At 37.1% G+C, this 22536-nt stretch overlaps 1 protein-coding gene across 8 annotated transcripts in view; it reads left to right on the top strand.

Moving 5' to 3' along the window:
- The window catches only part of LOC131684870 (stabilizer of axonemal microtubules 1), a 34928-nt gene continuing 12392 nt past the window's right edge, over nt 1-22536 (top strand). The window contains exons 1-4 of one of the 8 annotated variants that reach the window (XM_058968100.1): nt 1-400; nt 513-603; nt 17196-17478; nt 17596-17805. In XM_058968100.1, the coding sequence (XP_058824083.1) occupies nt 17356-17478; nt 17596-17805 (333 nt within the window). In that variant the 5' untranslated portion in view covers nt 1-400; nt 513-603; nt 17196-17355. Of the gene's footprint in view, nt 401-423; nt 604-6603; nt 6826-16082; nt 17042-17195; nt 17479-17595; nt 17806-22536 lie in introns of those variants that run through there. The other 7 variants (XM_058968102.1, XM_058968103.1, XM_058968104.1 and 4 more) reach the window with 7 other exon arrangements.

Below are 22536 nucleotides of genomic sequence, written 5' to 3'. Positions count from 1 at the left end.
GGTTGCGCGATTCGCGTCGCGGTGCAACCGGAACACCACAACGGAAGTGTGTCATTTTAACAGGTCAGGAAGTTAGTGACGCGGTTTGTTTGTATTTCAGTTGCCACATGTGAATTGTTTGGTGTGCTTTCTTTCCATTCGTCCAGAACAGATTTGACCTTCCTATTTAATACAAAAATTGTTGATTTAAGCCGAGAATAATTAGAAAGAAAAAGTCACCTTTGGAATAGCAGAATTAATCAAAATGCTGATACTACATCATTGACGATATAATAGTATTGGAATAAGGTCAGCCGAAAGTGAAAGTGTTATAGCATTCAAGATAGCAATGGATTACAGCGAAAATATGGCGAATTAATCGATTGTATACATTTCTCATGGCATAACGGTAGCTGAAATTGTATGTTCACTTCTATTACCGGTCTCGCAATTTCCCTACTTCGATGTATTCAGGATAGGACCATTGTTGAAATTAATCGAAATCTTAATACTATTCCTTTTGATTGGTATAGTTTCATTTTCAAAAGACGTTCTACGAACGTCCTGTGAGTGAGGAATTGACAAATCCAACTGGTTATTTTCAGACTGCTCTCTATGAATAAGGTAAATTATAATGTCAGCAAATCAAAAGTTTTTAGTATGATAATGCCCTAACCCAGAATATAAGCAAAAACAACATATTTAAGCTGTTTCCGAAACCTCTCATCCGGAACCACTCGCACAAGTAAATCGAAAATGTTGCGTTATAATGAATTAAGAATGTTTATTTCGATAGAATATCTCAAAAAAACGTATTTGTTGTTTATTGCATGATTGCATTTTTTTCGTGCTAACTTAGTGATAACACGGTGCTACAAAATTAAAAAAAAATACTTTTCAAGTGATCTAGTATAGGTTGCAGGTCTGGTCAAATACAACACAATAACACAATAATGTTTAGCCAATTTAATAAACAAAAAATTGTAACCCTATATGCGGGGTAGAGGATCGAACCCTCGTGAGCAGCGTGCAAGGCAATCAACTTACCAACTACGCTATGCGCTCCCCCTCCAAAAGCCTTATTTATAGTAAAAAGATTATTTCTCGGCACTTTTGTCACGAAAAAACTAGCGGTAATTTTTCAACCTATTTTCAACTTTTTAAGTATTCTGGAAAGAAGAAAAAATGACTCTTTCAACGATAGAGTAGAATGGGGTCAAATAGGTATGGGTTTACAATATGTATAGAGTATTATCTTTGCTACGTTATTGCGGGTTTTTTTATGGTCGCTCGTGTTGCGTGAATTAGATACACGGTAGAGAACATCATTGACGACTGTCGTTTCGGCTGTTACCGGAGATCAGCTGTATTAGTTATGGCTTCGTTTATGTTTCGCATGTTGTTCTGCGAAAACGCATGTCTTTCGTCCTCAGTACAGTACATTTCATCAATGTATGAACACGTTACTGTGTTGGTTTTTCGATATTTTTGTTTTTGAAAAAATACGGACATTAACATGAAACATACGCTTGGGGACACAATAGGTCAGCCGTTTGGAGTAACTATAGGCACAGACTAACAGGCATAACACTCGAAAACAATGATTCGTCCGCTTTAACGGTCATTTTAAATATATTTGTAGTTGGGACTGTGGCCACATTTGCAATTATGGCGCCACTGACATATGAGCAAGCATATGGGGAATAGACCTCTAGTGAAAAATTGTTCCCAAACCTGAGGGGTAACCCACCAGCAAATGAGTGCTTGGGACCGTGAATAAAAGGTGGAGCTAGTGTTCTGGGAAAATGACCGGATCAATGTTTTTTGAGACAATTTCCTCATAGTGTTATGTCTGTTAGTCTGTGCTATAGATCACTATTATAATGTAAATTTGAATTGACAGGAAAATTGTGCGAAAAACGCCAAAACGAAGTGAAGAGGACACAGAGAACGCAATTGCATCTGTTCAAGATGGCGGCAGTATTCGATCAGCCTCTGAACAATTCAAGGTTCCGTTCGAAAAATTGCGTGCTCGTGTGAAAGGAAAGTGCTCGTCTTCAATGAAAGTGCGTGAGATATTTCGCATGAGTTAGCAATATAATAATTTAAGGTTTTGTTGAAGTAGATTATAAAAAAACATGATTGAAAAAGAGAAGGAAAAAATTAAAGGGTTGTGTACAGGACACGACCACGGTGACATTAAAAATGTAGCTTTTTGCAAGAGCGTGCAAATGAATTTTATCTATCACACATATCGACTCACGTTCTTGCTCACTCGCCTGTTTTCATATGTTACAATTTGCTATATACCCTCCCCATTAAGACATAATTTAATCTACTATTACAATTAATCAAGTATCTCACTAGGTGATTGGCATTATTTGGCTGATCCAACTAGTAAAAATAGTCTGTCCAGAAAATATATTCAAAAGAAAAGTTCCATATTGAGAGCTGTGATGAGGAAGCCCACGCCCGCCAACGGAAATATACAGATTCTCCATGAAATATGAAATTTCATTTTCCATTTAAATTTTCAATAATGTACTAATGAACTTAGGTAAACAATCTTAAGTTTAAGTATTTCTTGATCGATTAGTGGTAGAAAAAATGAAATTATTTGATAAATTACATTGTTATGCAACGTTCGCACTACCAGTTAAAACGGGTTTTTATGCTATCTTGGTGACATTTTTCTTGTTGCTAATTATTAAAACGTGTTATAACTCTGTAGTGTAAATATTGTATTATTAAACCAATTCTGCAGCATTTTATGTTATATAGGTGTTTTATGTGGTAATAGGACTGACATAATTATATCTTCAGTACAGCGGTTTGTTTCATAATTTAAAACAGATTTATTTTAAAATTTAAATTAGTATACCCAATCGTTCTATTTGTTGTATACTTTAAAACGCAATTAGAACTGTGTTTTAAATTCATAGGGTAGGACAGATATTCTGACTGGATAAACTGGGAAAACAATTTTAAGTCCAGTAAGGCTTAAGACATGGCTTGAATTTGAATCGAAAAAGAACACCCGCTTCAACTGCTGCTGGGACGGTAAGTTCTGTTTTAAAATTTTCCGTTGTGTGCAGTACGAAACAAAAGTGTTTGAAATTAGAAAACAAAAAGTTCTGCTGGGAATGTGATTGTTTCCGATGCAATTACACTCAGATTTTTCACGCAGGGGATACAGGCCGTGTAAATGAAAACCACGTAAATTTAAAAAAAAACGCGTTAATGAAAACCGCGTAAATTTCAAAATCCGCGTAAAGAAACCTGAGTGTACTCTCCTATATAAAATACTACGCTGCTGAACAGTGCAATAACTACAGAAGCACGTTGTCAGATGCCTTACTGATAAAAAACATACATATAACCGAAATATGAAACATGAAAACCAATAGGCTCTTTACCCTACGCAGCTACAAAGCGCCGTAAACATGGATTAACAAGTTACAACGCACACGCATGCATAACAATAAATATATTTTTTTCAAACGCAACACTCTTAAGCAGCACACACCGTATTGAATTAAATCCAAACCACCCCGCCCACCCACTTTGCAAATCATTCTGTGACACCGTGCTGGTACCCGAAAAATCCGCACACGGCCACCGCTGCCGAAAATGCATAGCGTCTACCGCTTATTGTAGTGCCCAAACGCTGCAGCCATGATCTTACCCGTTCGACATAAGAACAAAAACTGATTCAAACGGGTACGCGTCACCTCTATTTATAAACTAACAGTATATGGTTTAGTCACAGGTGCGAGTGTGTGCAAATGCCAACGTTACCGAAAATCGATAGCGCTTAATGCATCGCCCGGAGACGATGTTACCCGTATGGGAGAAGAGCAACAACTGATTTAAACGGGCATGCGTTGCTTCTATTTATGACTTTTCGTGTTTCATTGAGCAACTAAGCTACCCTCTCTTGACGGCTGTGTCTGAGAAATCTGCCTCACGAATGGTAATTTTCCCGTTTTTCGTGAACTTTTTAATTTTACCAATTTCCAAAAGTCTACTTTTATTGGGGAGATATTAAATTATTACCAATATTTAAGTTAGGTGTTTCTGAATCGGTTGGTGTATGAATGATTAAAATCCATCTAGTAATATCGGAGTTATAAGCGTGCAAACCTTACATAGTTTCGTTACATGGGAGATAGTTTAGATTTTAGAATGACACCTAGCCCCAGATAGTGGAGTAAGACATTTTTAATGTCAAAAGAATCCAACAAAATGCTCCAAAGCGCAAACGTGATTGGCTAAAGTTTGTGGTCCCAGGAAACATCTGGTGAAGAAAGTTTTGAAAAAATTGGAACGGGGCTTCAGAGTTCAAAACTATGCAATTTTTTAGCTCAATCAGACATCATTAAGGGGGTGCGGCGTTTTAATATTGATTTCGCAATATTCGAAAAAACCTAAATGTTGAAAAAAATTGGCGACTATGTACGGGGAACGTGCCATTTGAGCCAATATATTCTGATTCCTGATTCTCAATCATGATCACGAGAATTTTTGCGTTGTTTATATTCATTATAAGCTTCCAAATGTATATATTACATTTTTATTATACACCACTTGAAAACTATATACAAGAAAAGAAATCATTATTCGAGTTCTAAAATTTTGTAAAGGAAAAAACAGCTACATTAATATTAAATTGAAAAACCTGTCTTAATCGTTCTAGTGGTGCCTTTCTCATTTGTCCAAACTACGATTCCATGGCTGGTTATGTTCAATACAACGGTGGAAATGTATATTACATATTCAGTACGATTTGCACATACATACAATGGACCGACAGCCACAATCTTGAGATGCTATGTGTCGACACTGAAACATCGCTTAAAACCAGCGGCAGATCAATGAAGAGGATCCGGGAGATCCAGACCCTGCCGAAAATTTTCAACTTGTTAAGAAGTTTTAAACTAGTTTCAATTTTAAAGTAGCAACCCCTCACTGGATACTCCTACCTACGCCTAAAAAATTAAAAAAAATCCGGGATTAGGTTGACGATTTTTAGAGTGATTGCATAACCTTTCTATATGAGCAAGGCAAAAAGGTGCCAAAGACCAAAAAAGTCCATTTTCACCAAAAAAAAATTTTCAAGCTTACGTCAAATCTCGACGTTTCATGCATTTTAAAGACATTTGGCATCAAAAATACAAATTCGATTTGGAAATTTTCCCCGCTTTGAGAATTTTTCATTTCAGTTTATATGAGAATTTGCTGTGTTGTTGCACTCTTCAACCCGTAATTCCGGAACCAGAAGTCCAATCATCAAAAAAATCAATAGCATCCGATGAGACCAGGTTTGTGCAAATCGGTCCAGCCATCTCTGAGAAACAGAGGTGACATTTTTTCCACATACACACACACATACATACACACATACAGACATTTTCCGATCTCGACGAGCTCGAATGGTATATGGTATATTAGGTTGACGATTTTTAGAGTGATTGCATAACCTTTCTATATGAGAAAGGCAAAAATAACATGAAACATCAGCATCTAGTGTTAAAACAAACGAAAACCGCTGAAAACAAATTTAATTTTTTTTAGTTTCAGTTTTTTTGAAAAAAAAATTCGAATATCAAAAATTTTGTCGTAATGCCTTAGGATTTCAAAAAAAATCCCGACGAACTGGGCTTGAGAGCAGAACAAATAAAAAGATAGCAGGGACTTATGATTCCAACTAAATCATTATGGAAAAAAATTGGAACGGGACTTTTCAGTTTAAAACCAAAGTTTTGCAAAATTTTCAAAAATAGCATCTTTCAGGGGAAAATGGGCATCTTTTATCGAATTTTCGTAACGAACTGGGCTTGGGAGCAGAACAAATAAAAAGATGGCAGGGATTAGGATTTCCAACTAAATCATCGTGAAGAAATTTTTGAGAAAAATTGGATCGAGACATCACAGTTTAAAACCAAAGTTTTGTGGAATTTTCAAAAATAACATCTAAAAAAAATAAAACTGGAAATAATAACCAAAAATATAATTATAGAATCGCATAGTGCGACCATGCCTAGAGGTTTATAAATTGGAAAAAAAACTTTGTCATTTTCCAACCGATGTTGATGGTAAACAGGTCGATAGATTCAGAACTATACGTTCTCTTTAAATTTTTAACAAAACAAATACGCTTCCTCATGAGAAAGTTGAGCGATTTTGATGAAAAAAATTGCAAAATAATGTTTGTTTTCATATTGTTGTTCCTAAAACAACAAAACGTAGCATAACGCTGGAAAGGCGATTCTAGAACAATAGAAAAATTGACAATCGGTTGAAAACTGTGCGCCTAGCAAATTTTTTAGTGCCGAAAGTACTGAAAATCTGTTTTACTTAAATCAATAATACGGGTAAATGACCGTCAGGTTAAAACCCCAAATAAACAATTACAGTTAAATCAATATTTTGAGGGTATACATTTTTCACACATTATTTTGTATTGCATTTGATAAGATCTACAACCTATAGGGGAGAGTGGGTCACTTGATCCCACTTTTGTTTTTTTTTCACATAACTTTTAAATGAAATAAAAAAAAATCCTTTTTCATTTCGACTGTGTAGTCACATTTTCTTTTTTACATTTTAACGACATTCAATTAGCTAGAGATTACTGGGTAGGAAAAGTTATGAAAATTTAGAGCCATAGTAGGAGTGACTGGGGTTGGTTGGCCGAGTGCCTTTTATGAAAAGGCTATTATGCGCAGTAGCGTCATCTATAGTGATTTGGGTGGGGTATTAGGTCACCAATGTACCGACGTAATTTCAAGTGTTTTAGTGGCGTCGTTTGTACAGGAGTACGTTATTCTTTTTTCGGCACTACTGGTAAGTAAATTTCTGTTTCTGAAAAATAATATGTGTAACGCAAATCAATACACATCCGATTTTCAATAACTTGGTACTGCTGGAAAGGGTATTCAAAACCCAACAAAATGGTATAACGGTTACCAGTGTAACTTTATATTTGTTTGCGTAAATCGTGATTGTTCTCGAAAATATACATTGGGGTAGGTTGACCGAGTTCTGTGCGGGGCTGGTTGGGCGAGTTGTAAGTTTAGTGTAGAGTAATGTGCACTTTGATATTTGTGAAATGCCAACCTTTTTCAAAGCAAAATTTGATATTATGGTAATATTGATGATTATAAGGAAAATATACTCGAGAAATAAGTAATTAAAATAATTTAAAATTATTACTAAATAGAAATAAGAGATTAGAATCATTAAAAGTCGGAAATTGTTTATTAAAAAATTGATTCCGATATTTTATTAATTAAATGCCAAGCTGGTTTCAGAGTTTTTGGCGTGAGCCCCTTCAATCCTGAATTTTTTCCTCCTGAGGAGTTTCTGGCAGGATTTGTCACAGATCGACCCAACCCCGAACAAAACTCGTTCATTAACATAGAATCTGCTGCAGATGTAAGCCTCTCTGAAGACGTCAGACCTCTTCCCAAGGCGAGTGCACGATCTGATTCGAAGAAGTGGCAAGGTCGTAAACGCCGATCAACTCAAATTTTGACCGATTCCCCAATAAAAGCAGTATTGGAGGAGCAGAAAACGAAATCTAACGTAACCGTACGCTGGCGGAGGAAAAAATCAGCGAGAGCTGGTAAAAAGTTCACTAATGCTGCCGAAACTAAGTCCAAAAAGGTTAAAAAAGACTAAAAAGTGAAGAGTGGATTTTATTTTCCTTACCTATATACGAAAAAACGATGTTTTTTTAAATTAAAGTTTTCCATTCATACATTTGACGTGTTTAACTTATTTCACCAAACTCGGCCAACCTACCCCAGCCCTGGGGTTGGTTGCAGTGTTGCTGAACTCGTAAAAATAACTCTTGTATTTCTCATTCGCGTGTTCTCATTGCGCCCAACACTCGTATCCGAGTGTTCTCCATGCATGCCTTTTTATCGTTTACTCCCCAGCCGGGTAGAATTTCTGCGAGTGCCAGTCAGCCAAAAGCGACTCAAATTGCACATATTGAAACCCACTCTTTCGTTCGCACCCACCCACTGGCGCTCACTCCTACTGCTGCTACCACTCGTCCGTGCTCTCACTCGCCCATGCTCCCGCTCGCCCATGCTCCCACTCGTCCGTACTCTCACTCGTAGCCACTCGCGCTCTTTAACCCACTCGTATCCTCTCGCACTCTTAAACGCGTTCGCCTTCACTCGCACTCTTGCAGTCGCTAGCGCTCTCGCTCCCACTCGCATCGTTCTTCGTTGGTAGACCAATAATGTATGAAAATGAATTTATTCGGATATGTTATGTACAAAGTTTAAGCCGCGGCTGTTTGAAGATCGATTTGCACAATACGTCTGACTTTCGTCACCGGTACAGCACGTCATGGGAACGTCAAAATTAGTTATATGCAGTTAAATGGAGGTATTCACACAACATCAACAGCACGGAATGCTTTGACGTACGGGAAGTGTGAACAAGATACGCATTCAACTTATCTTGATGGAACGACGACGTGGCGTTGACGGACATTTACGTTGATGGAAGCTAATGTATCGTCTGCATTGAGGTTGATATGACGCTGGTACAACGGAAAAGGAAAATAAACGCACCCGAATGAAATGCAGTTGCGTTAAAACTTAAATTTAGAAAAACTGCAAAATCGCTTGGATTGACACTTTTAAATATGTGGAACCTTAACATGTCAAATATATATATATATATATATATATATATATATATATATATATATATATATATATATATATATATATATATATATATATATATATATATATATATATATATATATATATATATATATATATATATATATATATATATATATATATATATATATATATATATATATATATATATATATATATATATATATATATATATATATATATATATATATATATATATATATATATATATATATATATATATATATATATATATATATATATATATATATAATTCCCCTCAATGCTGCATATATGCACTTCTTAAAATAATTAGTTTTTTGGTCAAATATACCTATATTGAAGTTTGAGATTTTTTGTGGGATAATGAAATGACAGGAACAGTTTTTATTGTCAAATATGTCACTGTAAGAATATATGCATAAATCGCTCAGATAATTTTCGTAAAATATCGAATTAAATAGTTACTACAAGAGTCAGTCCCATAAAGATAGGAAATCCCAAAGAAAACGGGACAAATATGCGATCATGGGTAGTATACATCTATGACCATTCCTGGTACATTTTGTATTAAATGAATCGGATATTCGGATTAAATACATGGTTTCGAGATAAACGTGTTTAATGCGGTTCACTACAAAAATTCAAACCCATTAATAAACATTGGCTTCTATAGAATATGTATGTAGGAGATCGACTACCGTCATAAAGTGAATTTCTAAACATAAGGACTTAATTTATTGAATATTTCGTGACCAATTCCAATATACGCTGTCCTTCTCCTCCAAATTACGACGGAATCAGAGCAAATCTATTAGCCGTAAGAAAAGTACTCTATGCGTTATATATTCTAAAACATTCGTTCACAGTCCTAAATTGATACAACCAGCGGACTATATTAGAAGAAATCTCTAGTAAATTATTTTGCGCACTTTCCACTTACCTGAACTCTGCACTTTAAAAGTGTGAGTAATCAAGCTGCTACTGAAAACTGCGAGCTGTCAAAACACATGTATTTGAAATTATAGAGATGGTACTCTCATAGACAGGCCAGTCGAACTAACCAGTCTATGAGATAATTTTTTTAGTAGAATGTTAAGTGCGTAATACGGTTCGAATCGAGTTTTTGTGCCTCAAGCAATACTTGCATTGAAATAGTATGGGTGGGTAGTTTTGCCGAATTAAGTATAAAAAGTTATTTTCAATGGCAATTAAATAGTATAAAGGATGATTCAATATTTAAATTTGACAAAAAGCATGGATGTGGGATGATAAATTATAGAATTAATAGTGAAAATGTAAAGAATAGTTAAGGTAACTATTCAAATCAAACTTTAAATGAAAATTTCTCTTTGAGCGTTTTGGTGGAATGCTAAAAATGAAAATTTTGAAAATGCTGAATTTAAATGGAAATTAAAATGCCTAAAGAAATGAAATATCTCTGAATTAATTTCTACTATCGTGATTCACTTGCTTCTCTTATTCATACACATAATCTTAGGTTTAGATAATTTCAACAAGTACATACCAAAGTTTTATAAATCTGTACTAATTGAGATTTGAACATGACTGAACAACATTGTTTTCGGTTATACTGATTCTTCTTGACGAAAAAACAGTTTGCACAATACTGTTCAAATAATTACTCACGATAATTTACTAAATATTAGTGGGACGGAGCTTTATTCCATTTACCATCTTAGTAAAATTGGTAGTAGCAGATTAGTTTTTTTTCTTTTTTCAATAAATTATATTAAATTCGTGTTTCCAATTTTCTTTGTTCAAAAAAGAAACTATCCTTAAAAAGCTTTAAATTTTATTGCTGGATATCACATACATGCTTCCCTTCTGCCCAGAAGTGCGTAATATACGCCCTTTACTTCTGCTCAGAAGTGTATAATCAGTACAAAAATGCAAACCCATTAGCCAGCATGAACTTTTATAGAATATGTGGTATTATTTCCTTAACCCTCCGGAAGTTGTACTTATGGCCCACTGAACGAGCAGCCGCTGCTGCTCTAAGACGATTTCGCCAGATTTTCAGAGCAGTGTGCACTCAGTGCTGTAGCGCGACTTCCCCAAGGTTAAGGGGTTGCCTGGTGTAGTGGGTAAAAAAACATTAATGTTTTTTTATTCGTTTAATTGTTAGTATTGAACATCTAGAAAAGCCCAGTGCAATCTCGGTGGCCACACTGATCTTCTTTTGTTCTAAACAACCATGTGTTTCGACGATTTCAGTCTATCGGCAACTTTAATAGCATTTTTCTCGAAACCGCATTTTTTCAAATTGCCGATAACTCAAAAACCATTCAACGAATTGACTTGATTTTTTATGAGAATCAGGAGCGGATCCAGAAAAATTTTTTGGGGGGGGGTCTGAAATTTCGGGTTTTAAAAAACTTTGTACAGTTTGTTACACTTAATAACCATATTTAAAGAATATAAGTTTTGTTAGTAAAATTTGGTTCGGGACTATTTTGAGTTCAAAACTAATATAAACTTGAAACTAATTTAAAATTTCTCAACAAGTAAAAACATGTCGGCGGGGGTCCGGAACCCCAAAACCCTCCCCTTGGATCCGCCACTGAGAGAATGCATAACATGTGTAGTCGATGAACTAAGGGAAAATGGAATACAAAAATCTTCCTCGTTATTTTGAAGAAAAGTGAACGAATTTTATTTTGCGGTTTTTCTTATGCTATTTTCCGAAATTCCAACTGTTCTATATTTTTTTTTGGTTCATCGAGTAACTACAAGTCTATGTTTTAAAAATCTTATTGAATTTCAATTGTATCAAGAGTTATCATGTCCTCCGCGGCATTCCTCGACATGGAAATGGTTGAACGTCTTCTCTTCGAACGCTCGTATGTGTGGCTTTGCCTGACTGAAAATTTTTCATTCATAATGAATATATACATAAACCTTAACGAGAGGTCCATTGTCACATTGCCATCAAAATCGTATAACAAAATTACTTTCAGTTTGAGCACTTTATAGTAGACGCCGCTTAAAAGACAAGTTTTTTTAAGACACCGCACTTATAATTTGTTTACATATTTAATAAAAATATGAAAAACAATATATTTAATTTGTTCTTTAAATACGACCGGTATAAACCTGTATAGACAGATAACGTCTGTATGCAATGACAATTTAATGCGAATGCGCGCACTGTTAGTTTAGTTAGTTTTTGCTTGCATTGTTCTAGGATTTTATCAGAATGCCGTACCTGATCCCTTCGCTCCTTTACGAGCGCTCCCAGTTGCTAAAAGAGTGTATACGAGCTGTTCTAATAAACATCTTCAGAGCTGCAAAGAGTGCTTAGCACACGGGAGTGGGTGGCATGCAGTGAAAACTCGTAGCCGAGGAGTCCCATCATGGGAACCCACTCGCCGTTAGAGCTGAAACCTAGCGAGCCGACAAGAGTGCGAGTGACACACGAGCCTATAACGAAGACAGATAACTCACATGAATCAAGCATATTTGCCGCTCGTGCTGATCGTCACATATTTGAGAGTTCTTCGAAAACGTGTGTACAGCAGTAAGGAGCATACAGTGTTAGGGTGCTTACAGAGTGGCGGCGAGAAGCTGAGCTGGCGCTGGAACTGACATTAGAATGCGAGATGCGAGAAACCTGCTTGCTGCAAACCAAATGGGTGTTGTCAGAGTGAAAGCCGAGCGGATCGGCGCCGACTGCCCGCTTTCACTCTGACAGGCTCCATTCAATATGCTGCAAGCAGGTTTCTCGCATCTCGCACTCTAATGTCAGTACCAGCCCCAGCTCAGCTTCTCGCCGCCACTCTGTAAGCACCCTTAGTCTCGCGCTCGCTGGCGAACGAGGAGGGTGTGTTGGCTTCTCGCTCTTTTAGCAACACTGGTTGGTTGGCCAATTTTTCTTTCCGCATTTGTTTGCTAATAACTTTTTCCCTCATTTTTTTCATGAATGAAAAAAATTACATATGTGCTCAAGGGTTGCATCTTCATGACAGCGCAAACCGGTTTTCAAAAGTCTAACTAGAATGAGTACAGAAATTCCGAAAGCAAAACTCGGCCAACCAGCCCCGGTCTCCCCTACTCAAGTAAGAGCAAGGATGTGAAGCAGGCATTGCATTTATCGCTCATATGAGTAAATGCGCCCGGATAGTTTACTACTGCGACAATAAAAACTCACATTTTCACACGAAAAGCTGTTGGCACTCACAAAACTTCTCCGAATAAATACAACGTGTTATTTATCCGGATAAATAAAACAGCCGAAGAATGAGTGAATGAGTTTATCACGGTATCCTTTATGGGTTCGCTGCTTTGCTGTCGTTATTCCAAAATACGAAAAAACAAGTCTATCATACTTCTTTGCCGCTTTTCTTTGTAATTAAATGTATTTTTTGAAATTTTAATTGATTTCCACGAAATTAAAATTTTATCACCTTCTCCGGTGAGAAGGAAAAAGTCAAAAAAAATTTATCCGGAAAATTATTCTCACGCTATTTGTGGAGACGGAGAATTTTGCGACTCATCTTATCTCGGAAAAGTTGAACATCGGATAAGCTTCTTCTCGCGTGAGTGAGAGAGAATTACAATGCCTGATGTGAAGTATATACACTCAGGTTTTTTTTACGCGGGGGATACGAGCCGCGTAAGTGAAAACCGCGTAAATTTCAAAATCCGCGTAAATGAAAACCGCGTAAATTTCAAAATCCGCGTAAATGAAAACCGCGTAAATTTCAAAAACCGCGTAAATGAAAACCGCGTAAATTTAAAAAACCGCGTAAATGAAAACCGCGTAAATTTCAAAATCCGCGTAAATGAAAACCGCGTAAATTTCAAAACCCGCGTAACAAAATACCGCGCAAAAAAAACCGCGTAAAAAAAAACTTGAGTGTATATCGGAAAACTAGAAGTGGCAGAGTCATTAGAACAGGCTTAACATCTTACGGGCTTATCTTTTGTCTTCTGCTGATGTGGGTCGAGCTTAGGCAGCATTAGGATTGCTGCCATCCCTGTACTATTCACTACCCAGTTACCGATATTGGGAGGAACACGACACCGCTCTGAAATGATTGCAACATCGCACTTCGTTTCAGTTGTCGACTATCACACCAGTTACTGTTCAATATCACAATTATTAACATAATGCTGGGTTACCTTCTTGCTTGTTGACCAGTCTTCACCTTTTTATATGCAAGGCATCGCAAGCTACATGTAATGTGGTCGTTTTCGTCCTCCGGTTTGCAGATCATGCACCTTGGTCTCAAGCAACGTGCAGCTATTCTCCGATTTTTCTACACAAAGCCAACCTGTCCTGACCCTTGGAGTTCCTCGTCTGATATCAAAATTCAAACACTTGAAACATATCACCTTGATCACCGACCATCCGGCTTTTATCTTGCAGGTCTTCGCCAGCTCATTGACAACGTCCGCCGGTAGTCGAATCGCCGCCGCTTGAGTGCCTCAATATGATTTCCTAATCCGGACCGTCGCCGTTATATCTAGGCTGCACCCCTCAGTTCTTCTTCGGTCGTAAACTCCTCAAGATCCTTGCACTTGACTGAGGCTTCCTGCGATAGTGCTCTCACGTTCGCTTCGCTGCCCAAGGATTTATCAAAGAGCTCGTGAAAATCTAGCTATTCATGAAAAAATCGGACTCCTTCGTTTTGATGACATTCTCTCCCAACTCCTTCTGCTCCGGGTCCACTTTCAATTTCTTGAGAAGAGATGCGTACAATATCTTATCGTTCGCTTCGATGATCAGTACATCGCCATTGTACCTCTCCCGAAGTAGCTTGCCTATTTCTTTATTCTTTTCTTCCTTCTTCCGTCGTTTTGTTCCGTTTCGCCTGCTGGTTTTCCACGATGCGCCAGCCACGGTTTGTTTACTCTTCTGTTTCTTAGCGTCATCTTGCTTCCCGATATGTCCCGCACAGTTATCACCAGGCGAATATTGCGGTGACTCTTCGGTGTCTCGTCACTTACTGCCGTTACGTGTTCTGTGGCTTTCTTCATAACTTCTTCGGCAGATTAAACGCTCAATAAGAGCGATTTTTGCTCGTGTTCAACAGCTGTGCACATTGTGCTTGTCTTTCATGAACTCATAGAGCTCGTCAACCTTTTTCTAACCCTCGTCACGTTCGACTTGCCAAGTTGGAAATCGTCGAGTTCTAGGGGGTACATGGAGGCCTTCCAAAGTTTTACCGGAACGGAGGCAGTCATGTGTCACGACGCAGGAAGCAAAACAATTTATTTACTTTTTAAAATAATTCATCCGACAAAAAAAGGTTTAATGAATAGCAGGAGTCGTGTCATAAAATTGTTGATCGCGAGACTTTCTGTGCAAATTTGTGCGTCGGTTCACAGAACGCGAACAGGTCCTTGGCTGTGGAGAAATTTCGCATACATGCTGTTATCGACTCGTTGAATCCAAACGTCGTACGGTGGAATCTAGGTTGTGGTGAGCCAGATCAGCGTAGAGTACGTTGCGAGGCACGAAAATCAATCAGGGACAAGATCTCCAATGTAGCTTTGCTACAAATACTTCTTGCTGAATCTTTTTTCGTTGTCCCAGTGTATTGAGACCGATCAGGCGACATCGAGCAGGATACGTTGGAAGGTCGAGAGGGCTCCGCCATGGAAGGTCTCGTAGTGCGAGTCTGACAAATCTGCACCCGATCATTCCGGATCGTCCGGGTGTAAATCCATGTTGATCGGTGGAAATGTAACTTTTCGAGCGCGAGAGTGCGAATGTGCTTACCACAATTTCAAATATCTTGGATGCTGTAGATGGGCTAGTTATGCCCGGTAGTTTCTAACATTCCGGCGATCACCGTGTTTATAAACAGGGAACATAAACGACTGTTTCCAACCCAGTAAATGAAAAGGCGGCTAGGCAGGTTATACTAGATGCTGACGATCAGTAGGCTATTGAAACTTTGTTCTAGGCTACCTGTCGTAACTTTCCGTTTACTGTAAAAGTAGTGTGGGCAAAGTCGCATTCCAATTTGTGATTCGTGTACTGACCGTCGACGTTCGCCATAACCAGTAGGATGTGACTGGCGTTGATCCTGATGTCCCGGTTGGGCTAGGTTGCTTTCTGTGTTAATATCTTCGCTAAAATGGCACAGACAGACTCGCTTCGACAGATCTGCTTTCTGATTTAAATGATACATTTCTGTCGAAAACATGCGTTTCAATAATTAACACCGATACAGCACAGCAAACAGACATACGTGATCGAACAAATATATTAAAAAACTTGTGTAAACATTTGAATAAATAAACGTTAAAACACTAGCGCCGCCACACCAGTTTATCCCAGCTACCCGTCACATCTATTCCGAAACCAGTGCGAAATCCTGAATGGATTCAGTGTGGGTTCCAGCTCAAAAAGAAACAGCCGATTCCGACTCAATTGGTTGATGCATTTGAGCTGGAATCCATGCTGAATCGACTCAGAATTCCGAACCGGTTCCGGAATGGTTTGACTGGGTAAAGGTATAATAATGTCGGACATTTTGAAATGTCTATATGAGTCGCTGTCAATTCAGTCGAGCTCAGCTCCCAAACGGAATGACGACACTAACGCACCTGGTAATTATATCCCTAGAAAATGTCTTCGATTTTTACACAACTGAAGTTGAACGTCTGTTCTCTATGGATACAAGTTTATGGAATCTTCAGAGACTTTTATGGACGTAAAATACGTTTTCATTGATTGAAGTGAGCTATTGTTAAGCATTTCTCACCTCTTTTAAAACGTTTGAATCAAATAATCACATATAATCCACCTTCCTAGTTCAAATAACTCCGTCAACAGTTAATTGGAATTGCATCGTTCCCATTCTAAGTTACATATTTATATAGTTTTCGACATACATATTTTCGAAGCACTCGTCTGCTTGGCATGAATAAATAACAATTCTCTGCCGTCAACGTCTACAAAGGTGCTACATCTGCATGTTTCATTTCCCTCCATATCATTTCATTCCAGTTCACAATTCTAGGTGCTATTGAATGTGAACTTATTCAGAGTGGATGCATAACTAATCGATTTGAGGAGACTGGGTATTTTTGGGTCACTATTTACAGCAGCATTCAGTAGTCGGGGGCGTGTGACCATATCCTATAGGAGTAGGGCTGCTCGTTTAGAAGGGCTATGTTGTGCTATGCTTGCTGCTTTATAAACCCATCGAAGCAATCCATCGACAAACCATAATTATTTCCATCACGAATACGAAATCTGTCACGCGTTACGCAAATTTTCCACCTGGTTTTTCGAGGAAAGGGTGCTTTCGAAATTACAAGTTTCGGAATTTCGTTCTTTGACTTGCTCAGTTTCTGCTCAGAATTTCTTTGTTTGAAATGGAAAATTGCGAGACCGGGTAAGTTTTCCCCAGTATCTCTTTCGTCCTTTTGCCGTGCCGTAGGTTGTGATAGACTCGTGAGGTCAGGCGCCACATGCTAACCTCATAATGGATTTATCGATCAAATAACTAATTCAACAATAAAACTTATCACGATTTTGTACAAATCCAGCTGCGAGGCACCATGTCCCGAAAACGCTGCTGAGGTTCCCTGCGAGACATTCGTTCAGCCTTGCACTGTTGAAGGTGCTTGTGACAATGACGTTCCGTGTGACATCATAGTACCAGAAGTCGGTTGCAATCCGTGCGTGGGCAGCATCTCGCAACCAGCCATGACCGAGTGCTGCGGTGGAAACCCCGACCTGCCGAGGCAACGGTCACAGGGCAATATCCCCCAGCAGCAATGCTACGACTGTTCCTGTGGACGACCCGACTGTATGCCGATGAAAAAAGTGGTAAGTTTAATGTTATTATTGAATTTTGTTAAAAGGACGACCGTCCTTGTAACGAACATTATGCTATCTTCATCATAATATTTTGTCGATAACCGTACCCACCGCTGCAACCAATAGCGCTATATTCAACCAACGAGAAGGCAACCGTGCAAACCGGTCGCCTGCTACAAACCCCCGGAAGTAGAATTTCAAGGTGATTCCATATACAAGACATCGTACTATGCCGACCCAGCGACGATCGTTTGCAATGCGCGACCCTTGCCAATACCGCCACGCAACAACCTGGCGATGGCCCCTGGCTGCCTAGAGAAAAATACCACCACATCGGTAAGATTAACCTTTTCCTTCCATTGCATAAACATGTCGCTAGCTTTTTTAGGTGCCGGTTCCTTTTTTGTGAGTTCCGATGGTTTTCTGTTTGGATGTCACTTTTCTTTCTTTCTAATCTTTTCCGCGAGAGTGTGAGTGGTCTACATTTGGTAGTTAGATTCAAGGTTCCTATTGAAAATATGATGTAACTTTTATACTATATTTTTCATTTAGTTCTGTCTAATAATTTTCTTTGGCGATCCAGATAAATCGTGGCATATATTTGTAGTTGACTTTTTACCTACTTTGTGTCTTTTTATGTACCTTATATTATATGTAAGACTTCTAGTTAGTCGGGACCATTTTAAGATTTTGCAAGAAAAAAAAATACGTGAAATTTTAATTAGGAGCACAAATTAAATATGACAAACCTTTTTTACATTTCTTATAAAAGAAATGTATAGAATTCGCTCAAACTTTCAAGATTTTTTCCGAGGCCCGGAGGGCCGAGTCTTATATACCAATCGACTCAGCTCGACGATTTGGGACAATGTCTGTGTGTGTGTGTGTCTGTGTGTGTGTGTGTGTGTGTGTATGTAACGGACAAATTCTCATTCGTGTTTCTCAGCAATGGCTGAACCGATCTTATCCAAACCAATTTTAAACGAAAGAACTAAAAAACAGTATGAACGCTATTAATTTGTTTTTGATTCTGAAGTTTAGTTTCCAAGATATGAATGTTTGAATGCGTAAAAATGGCGTTTTTTGCAGTTTTTTTGAATTATCTGCCGAAATTGACAATATAGATTAACAATTTATATGTTTTTAAACAGCTTTAACGAATACCTTTCGAACAAGCTATAGATTGTTGAAATCGGACTATTATCAAAAGAGATATTTAACATTAAATGCGGACGAAAGATTTTTATCATTTCCCATTGCCAGAAATATGACCAAAACATGTAATCTATTTTTAACGCCAAAACGGCTTATTTTGTGTCAATAGTGTCTTCGGTGAATTTAATGGAGGCAATATGCCCTTTCTTTTGGTATTGTGCTTTTGCTGATAAATCCCCCTATGAGTGAGATATTTACACAAATTTTCTTGGAAGTGATTATATCGAAATGATGCCTTCAGCAAATTTGTAGCTCTTACTTTTGCGAATAACTTTACTGAAGACTTCAATTATCTATTTTGAATATTTTAAAAGTTATGGCTTGTTGTTTGTGGATTACTCTTTGTCGCCAATTTATTGTTCAATATAGTAATAATCAATTGAAATAAGCCAAACATTATTTCGATAAAACGAATATTTCATTTTTCTATCTACAACCGCTAGAAATAATCACCGAACACTTTCAAGTTGTCTGGAAGGAACTTGATAACTTATCAGTGCAAAAATGTTCATTTGTGCGAACCTTCTGACAGCAATTTTTCTAACTTATAACCATCGGATCGATCTGAAACATATCGGAAAATGTAGAGCTAATTAAATAACTCCAAGCAACGGCGTAGCCAAGAGAAGGTTTTGGGGTTTAACACCATACAACCCACCCCCCACCACACCCAATAAAAAATATTGGATTGAAGTTGAAAATTTATTGATGCTGACTGATTTAATTCAATATTACAATAACAATTATCTGATCCGTACATTGATATCTTGTTGTTGTAAACATCATGAGAACTTTGGATAAATTATCGGAATGGGGTCCTGATATGTAACTGATCTATTGGTCTTGATTTCACAGTTGTCTAATTGCATCAATATCAAAATCCTGCCTGAAAACATTCCAATAGAAAATTCCAGAGTTCTGTAATCAATCATAATCCTCAGATTTATTTTCAAATTGAGCTCGTTTTTGTAGAGATGTACTGTAATAAGGGTCTTTATTTAATAGGAAGCGAAGTTAAAATTGATTTAATGTCTATGAAACATAGAACTGCGCACCAAAAAAATGCATAACTTTCAACATTTGCTAAAAATGTTTTTGCCTTTCTCATTCACTCTAAAATTCGTCAATCTAATCCCGACCGGGAGGGCCGAGTGTCATATGCCAATCGACTCAGATCGGAAAATGTCTGTGTGTATGTATGTGTGTGTATGTGTGTATGTGGAAAATAATGTGACCTCTGTTAATCAGAGATGGCTGGATCGATTTGCACAAAGTTAGTCTCAAATGAAAGGTACAACCTTCCCATCGGCTGCAATTGATTTTTTTTATTGATTGGACTTCCGGTTCCGGAGTTACGAGTTGAAGAGTGCAATCACACAGCAAATTCACATATAATCTGAAATGAAAATTTTTCAAAATCAGATTTGTATTTTTGATGCCAAATGACTTTATAATGCATGAAACATCGAGATTTGATGTAAACTCGAAAAAAATAATGTTTGACAAAAATTGATTTTTTTGGACTTTGGTACATTTTTGCCTTTATCATATAGAAAGGTTATGCAATCACTCTAAAAATCGACAATGATACCGGCCCGGAGGGAGTATGCAGTGAGTGGTTGCTACTTTAAAATTGAAACTAGTTTAAAATTTCGTAACAAGTGGAAAATTTTCGGCAGGACCCGGACCTCCCGGATCTTACTATGTGATACTGAAACATCGCTTGAAACCAGCGGCGATCAAGCGATGTTTCAGTATCACATAGTATCTCAAGATCGTGGCTGTCAATCCATTGTACGTATGTACAAATCGTACTGAACATGTATTATTCATTTCCACCATTGTATTGAACATAACCAGCCATGGAATCGTAGTCTGGACAAATCAGAAAAGCACAATTGCACCACTAGGTGGATTAAAACAGGTTTTTATTTTGGGAATGCGTCGAGTTGAGACGGAAACGTAATATGATTAAGATCGAGGATAACACTTTCCGAATGTAGAGAGAAATTTATGAGAAATGACGATTTCCATTCGACTCAAGCAGGTCCTGATCGATTTTGATGAGAATTTGATTTTTGTTGTATGACCAATTATATGTATAGGTCAAATGTTCAAAAACAGTAATTTAAGGTCAAAATGACATCATTTTGAAACCGCCAATTTTAGAGGTTTAGTATCTTCGATGAGTTTTACAAACGTTAAACAGCGCATCATTTGATAAAATAATTTTGGCGGTATATCGTCCAAAAAGTATTTATGGTGAATTTTCTCAGGTTAATATTCATGACTACAATAAAGTCTCAACAAATTCGTTAAAAACACGAACTCTGTTACTATTTTCTGAAAAATTAATTCTGCATAATTTTAAAACTTCAAAAATTACGGTTTCGGAATTATGCCGTTTGGACAGTAAGATCGATTTTCACCAAACCCCCACCAATTGTAAAAATGGGTTTGTAAAAAAACGTAAGGGCGATACTTCAATGCTGATAGGTGGGACCGAAAAAGTAAACAATCGTCAAAGGGTTTTGTCAATTTCAATAGCAAACACAAATTTTAATTTAATAATTTCAAATACTTCATGAAGTTTTGGGTTTCGATCACTGAATCATGCAATCTAGGATGTAAAAAACACAATAGTTCTTAAATAGGAAATAAAACCAAGTCTGAAAATATTCACTGTTGATTTTCTTTGAATGGTGTCACTGCTAGTATCGCTTTTTTCCAGAAAAAGCGTTGATTTTTATGTCTCAGTCGCGTTGGAAATATGAGTAAAGTATAAACTTCATTTCTATTCAAAAAAAATTCGTTTTTTTGCCTCAGTACAATATACATGTATAGGTCAAAAATCCCCTTTAGGAAAATTCAGTTTTCCCACCAGAATGCATTGATTGAGGAATTTAGATATTTTATTAACAGAGCATTAGCAATAATTCGTTTGTATGTCTATTTTAAGGGCCATTTTTTCGCTTTCCCATTGATTTGGTTTGAGATTTATAGCACTGATGTTGTCCTATGCTGATTTGAGCGATTCTCTATGTCCTGCCACAATCCCATGTAGTATGTGTTATCAAAAACATCGCGAAGCATCAAGTTCTAAATGTTCTCAAATGATATAATATCCGAAGAGAGTGATAAGAGTTATAAGAAATGTCTCATCACACTGTTAGGTGGATTAAAAGCGTTTTTACTCAATATTTCACACAGGGTGTTTGGTTCATGCGTGAGAACCTCTCGAAGGGTGACTGACTGTCATATCTAGAGAAAAAAAAATTATTCTACACATACCACCAAATCTCAACCGTTACAGAGTTATTGAACTTTTTGTGTAAAAAACTTTTTTGTCTTAAAATACATCTAGCGCAAAAAGTATACTTTGTATTTAAAATCTTATAGTTCCATTCGAAAGGCGAGAAAATTTCCAATTGAGTGGGATTCTCATATCAGTTAATTAGCTTTGATTACCTTTTAGTGGTAAAGTATTTAAAAGTTGGTGTTTTGAAGAAGTTTTTGTTAATTTTCTCAAAATAATGATTATATCAATATCTATTACCCAAAAGTTGGGGTTTAGGAGGATTTATAATTTTTCTTACACATCATATTCCTATCTCTTCTCATTTCTTTGCAATTTCATTACTAAACTTTTCCTGCAATTGACTTCTAAAATCTAACTTTTACTCATTTTGAATAAAAATTTTAATTTCTCGCGATCGCGAAGAATTCCGCCTTTTTATGAGTAAAAGCACCATTAATTGAAAAGTTAAACCAAAAACTCAACGTATGGGTTAGATATTTTGTACATAGAATGCGTATGCAAAGTTTGAAAGAAATCGGTTAAGTAGTTTTTGA

The sequence above is a fragment of the Topomyia yanbarensis genome, chromosome 2 (assembly GCF_030247195.1).
Source record: "Topomyia yanbarensis strain Yona2022 chromosome 2, ASM3024719v1, whole genome shotgun sequence".
NCBI lineage: Eukaryota > Metazoa > Arthropoda > Insecta > Diptera > Culicidae > Topomyia > Topomyia yanbarensis.
Note: the sequence above shows the minus strand (reverse complement) of the source record. Positions and strands in the feature narration are given on the sequence as shown.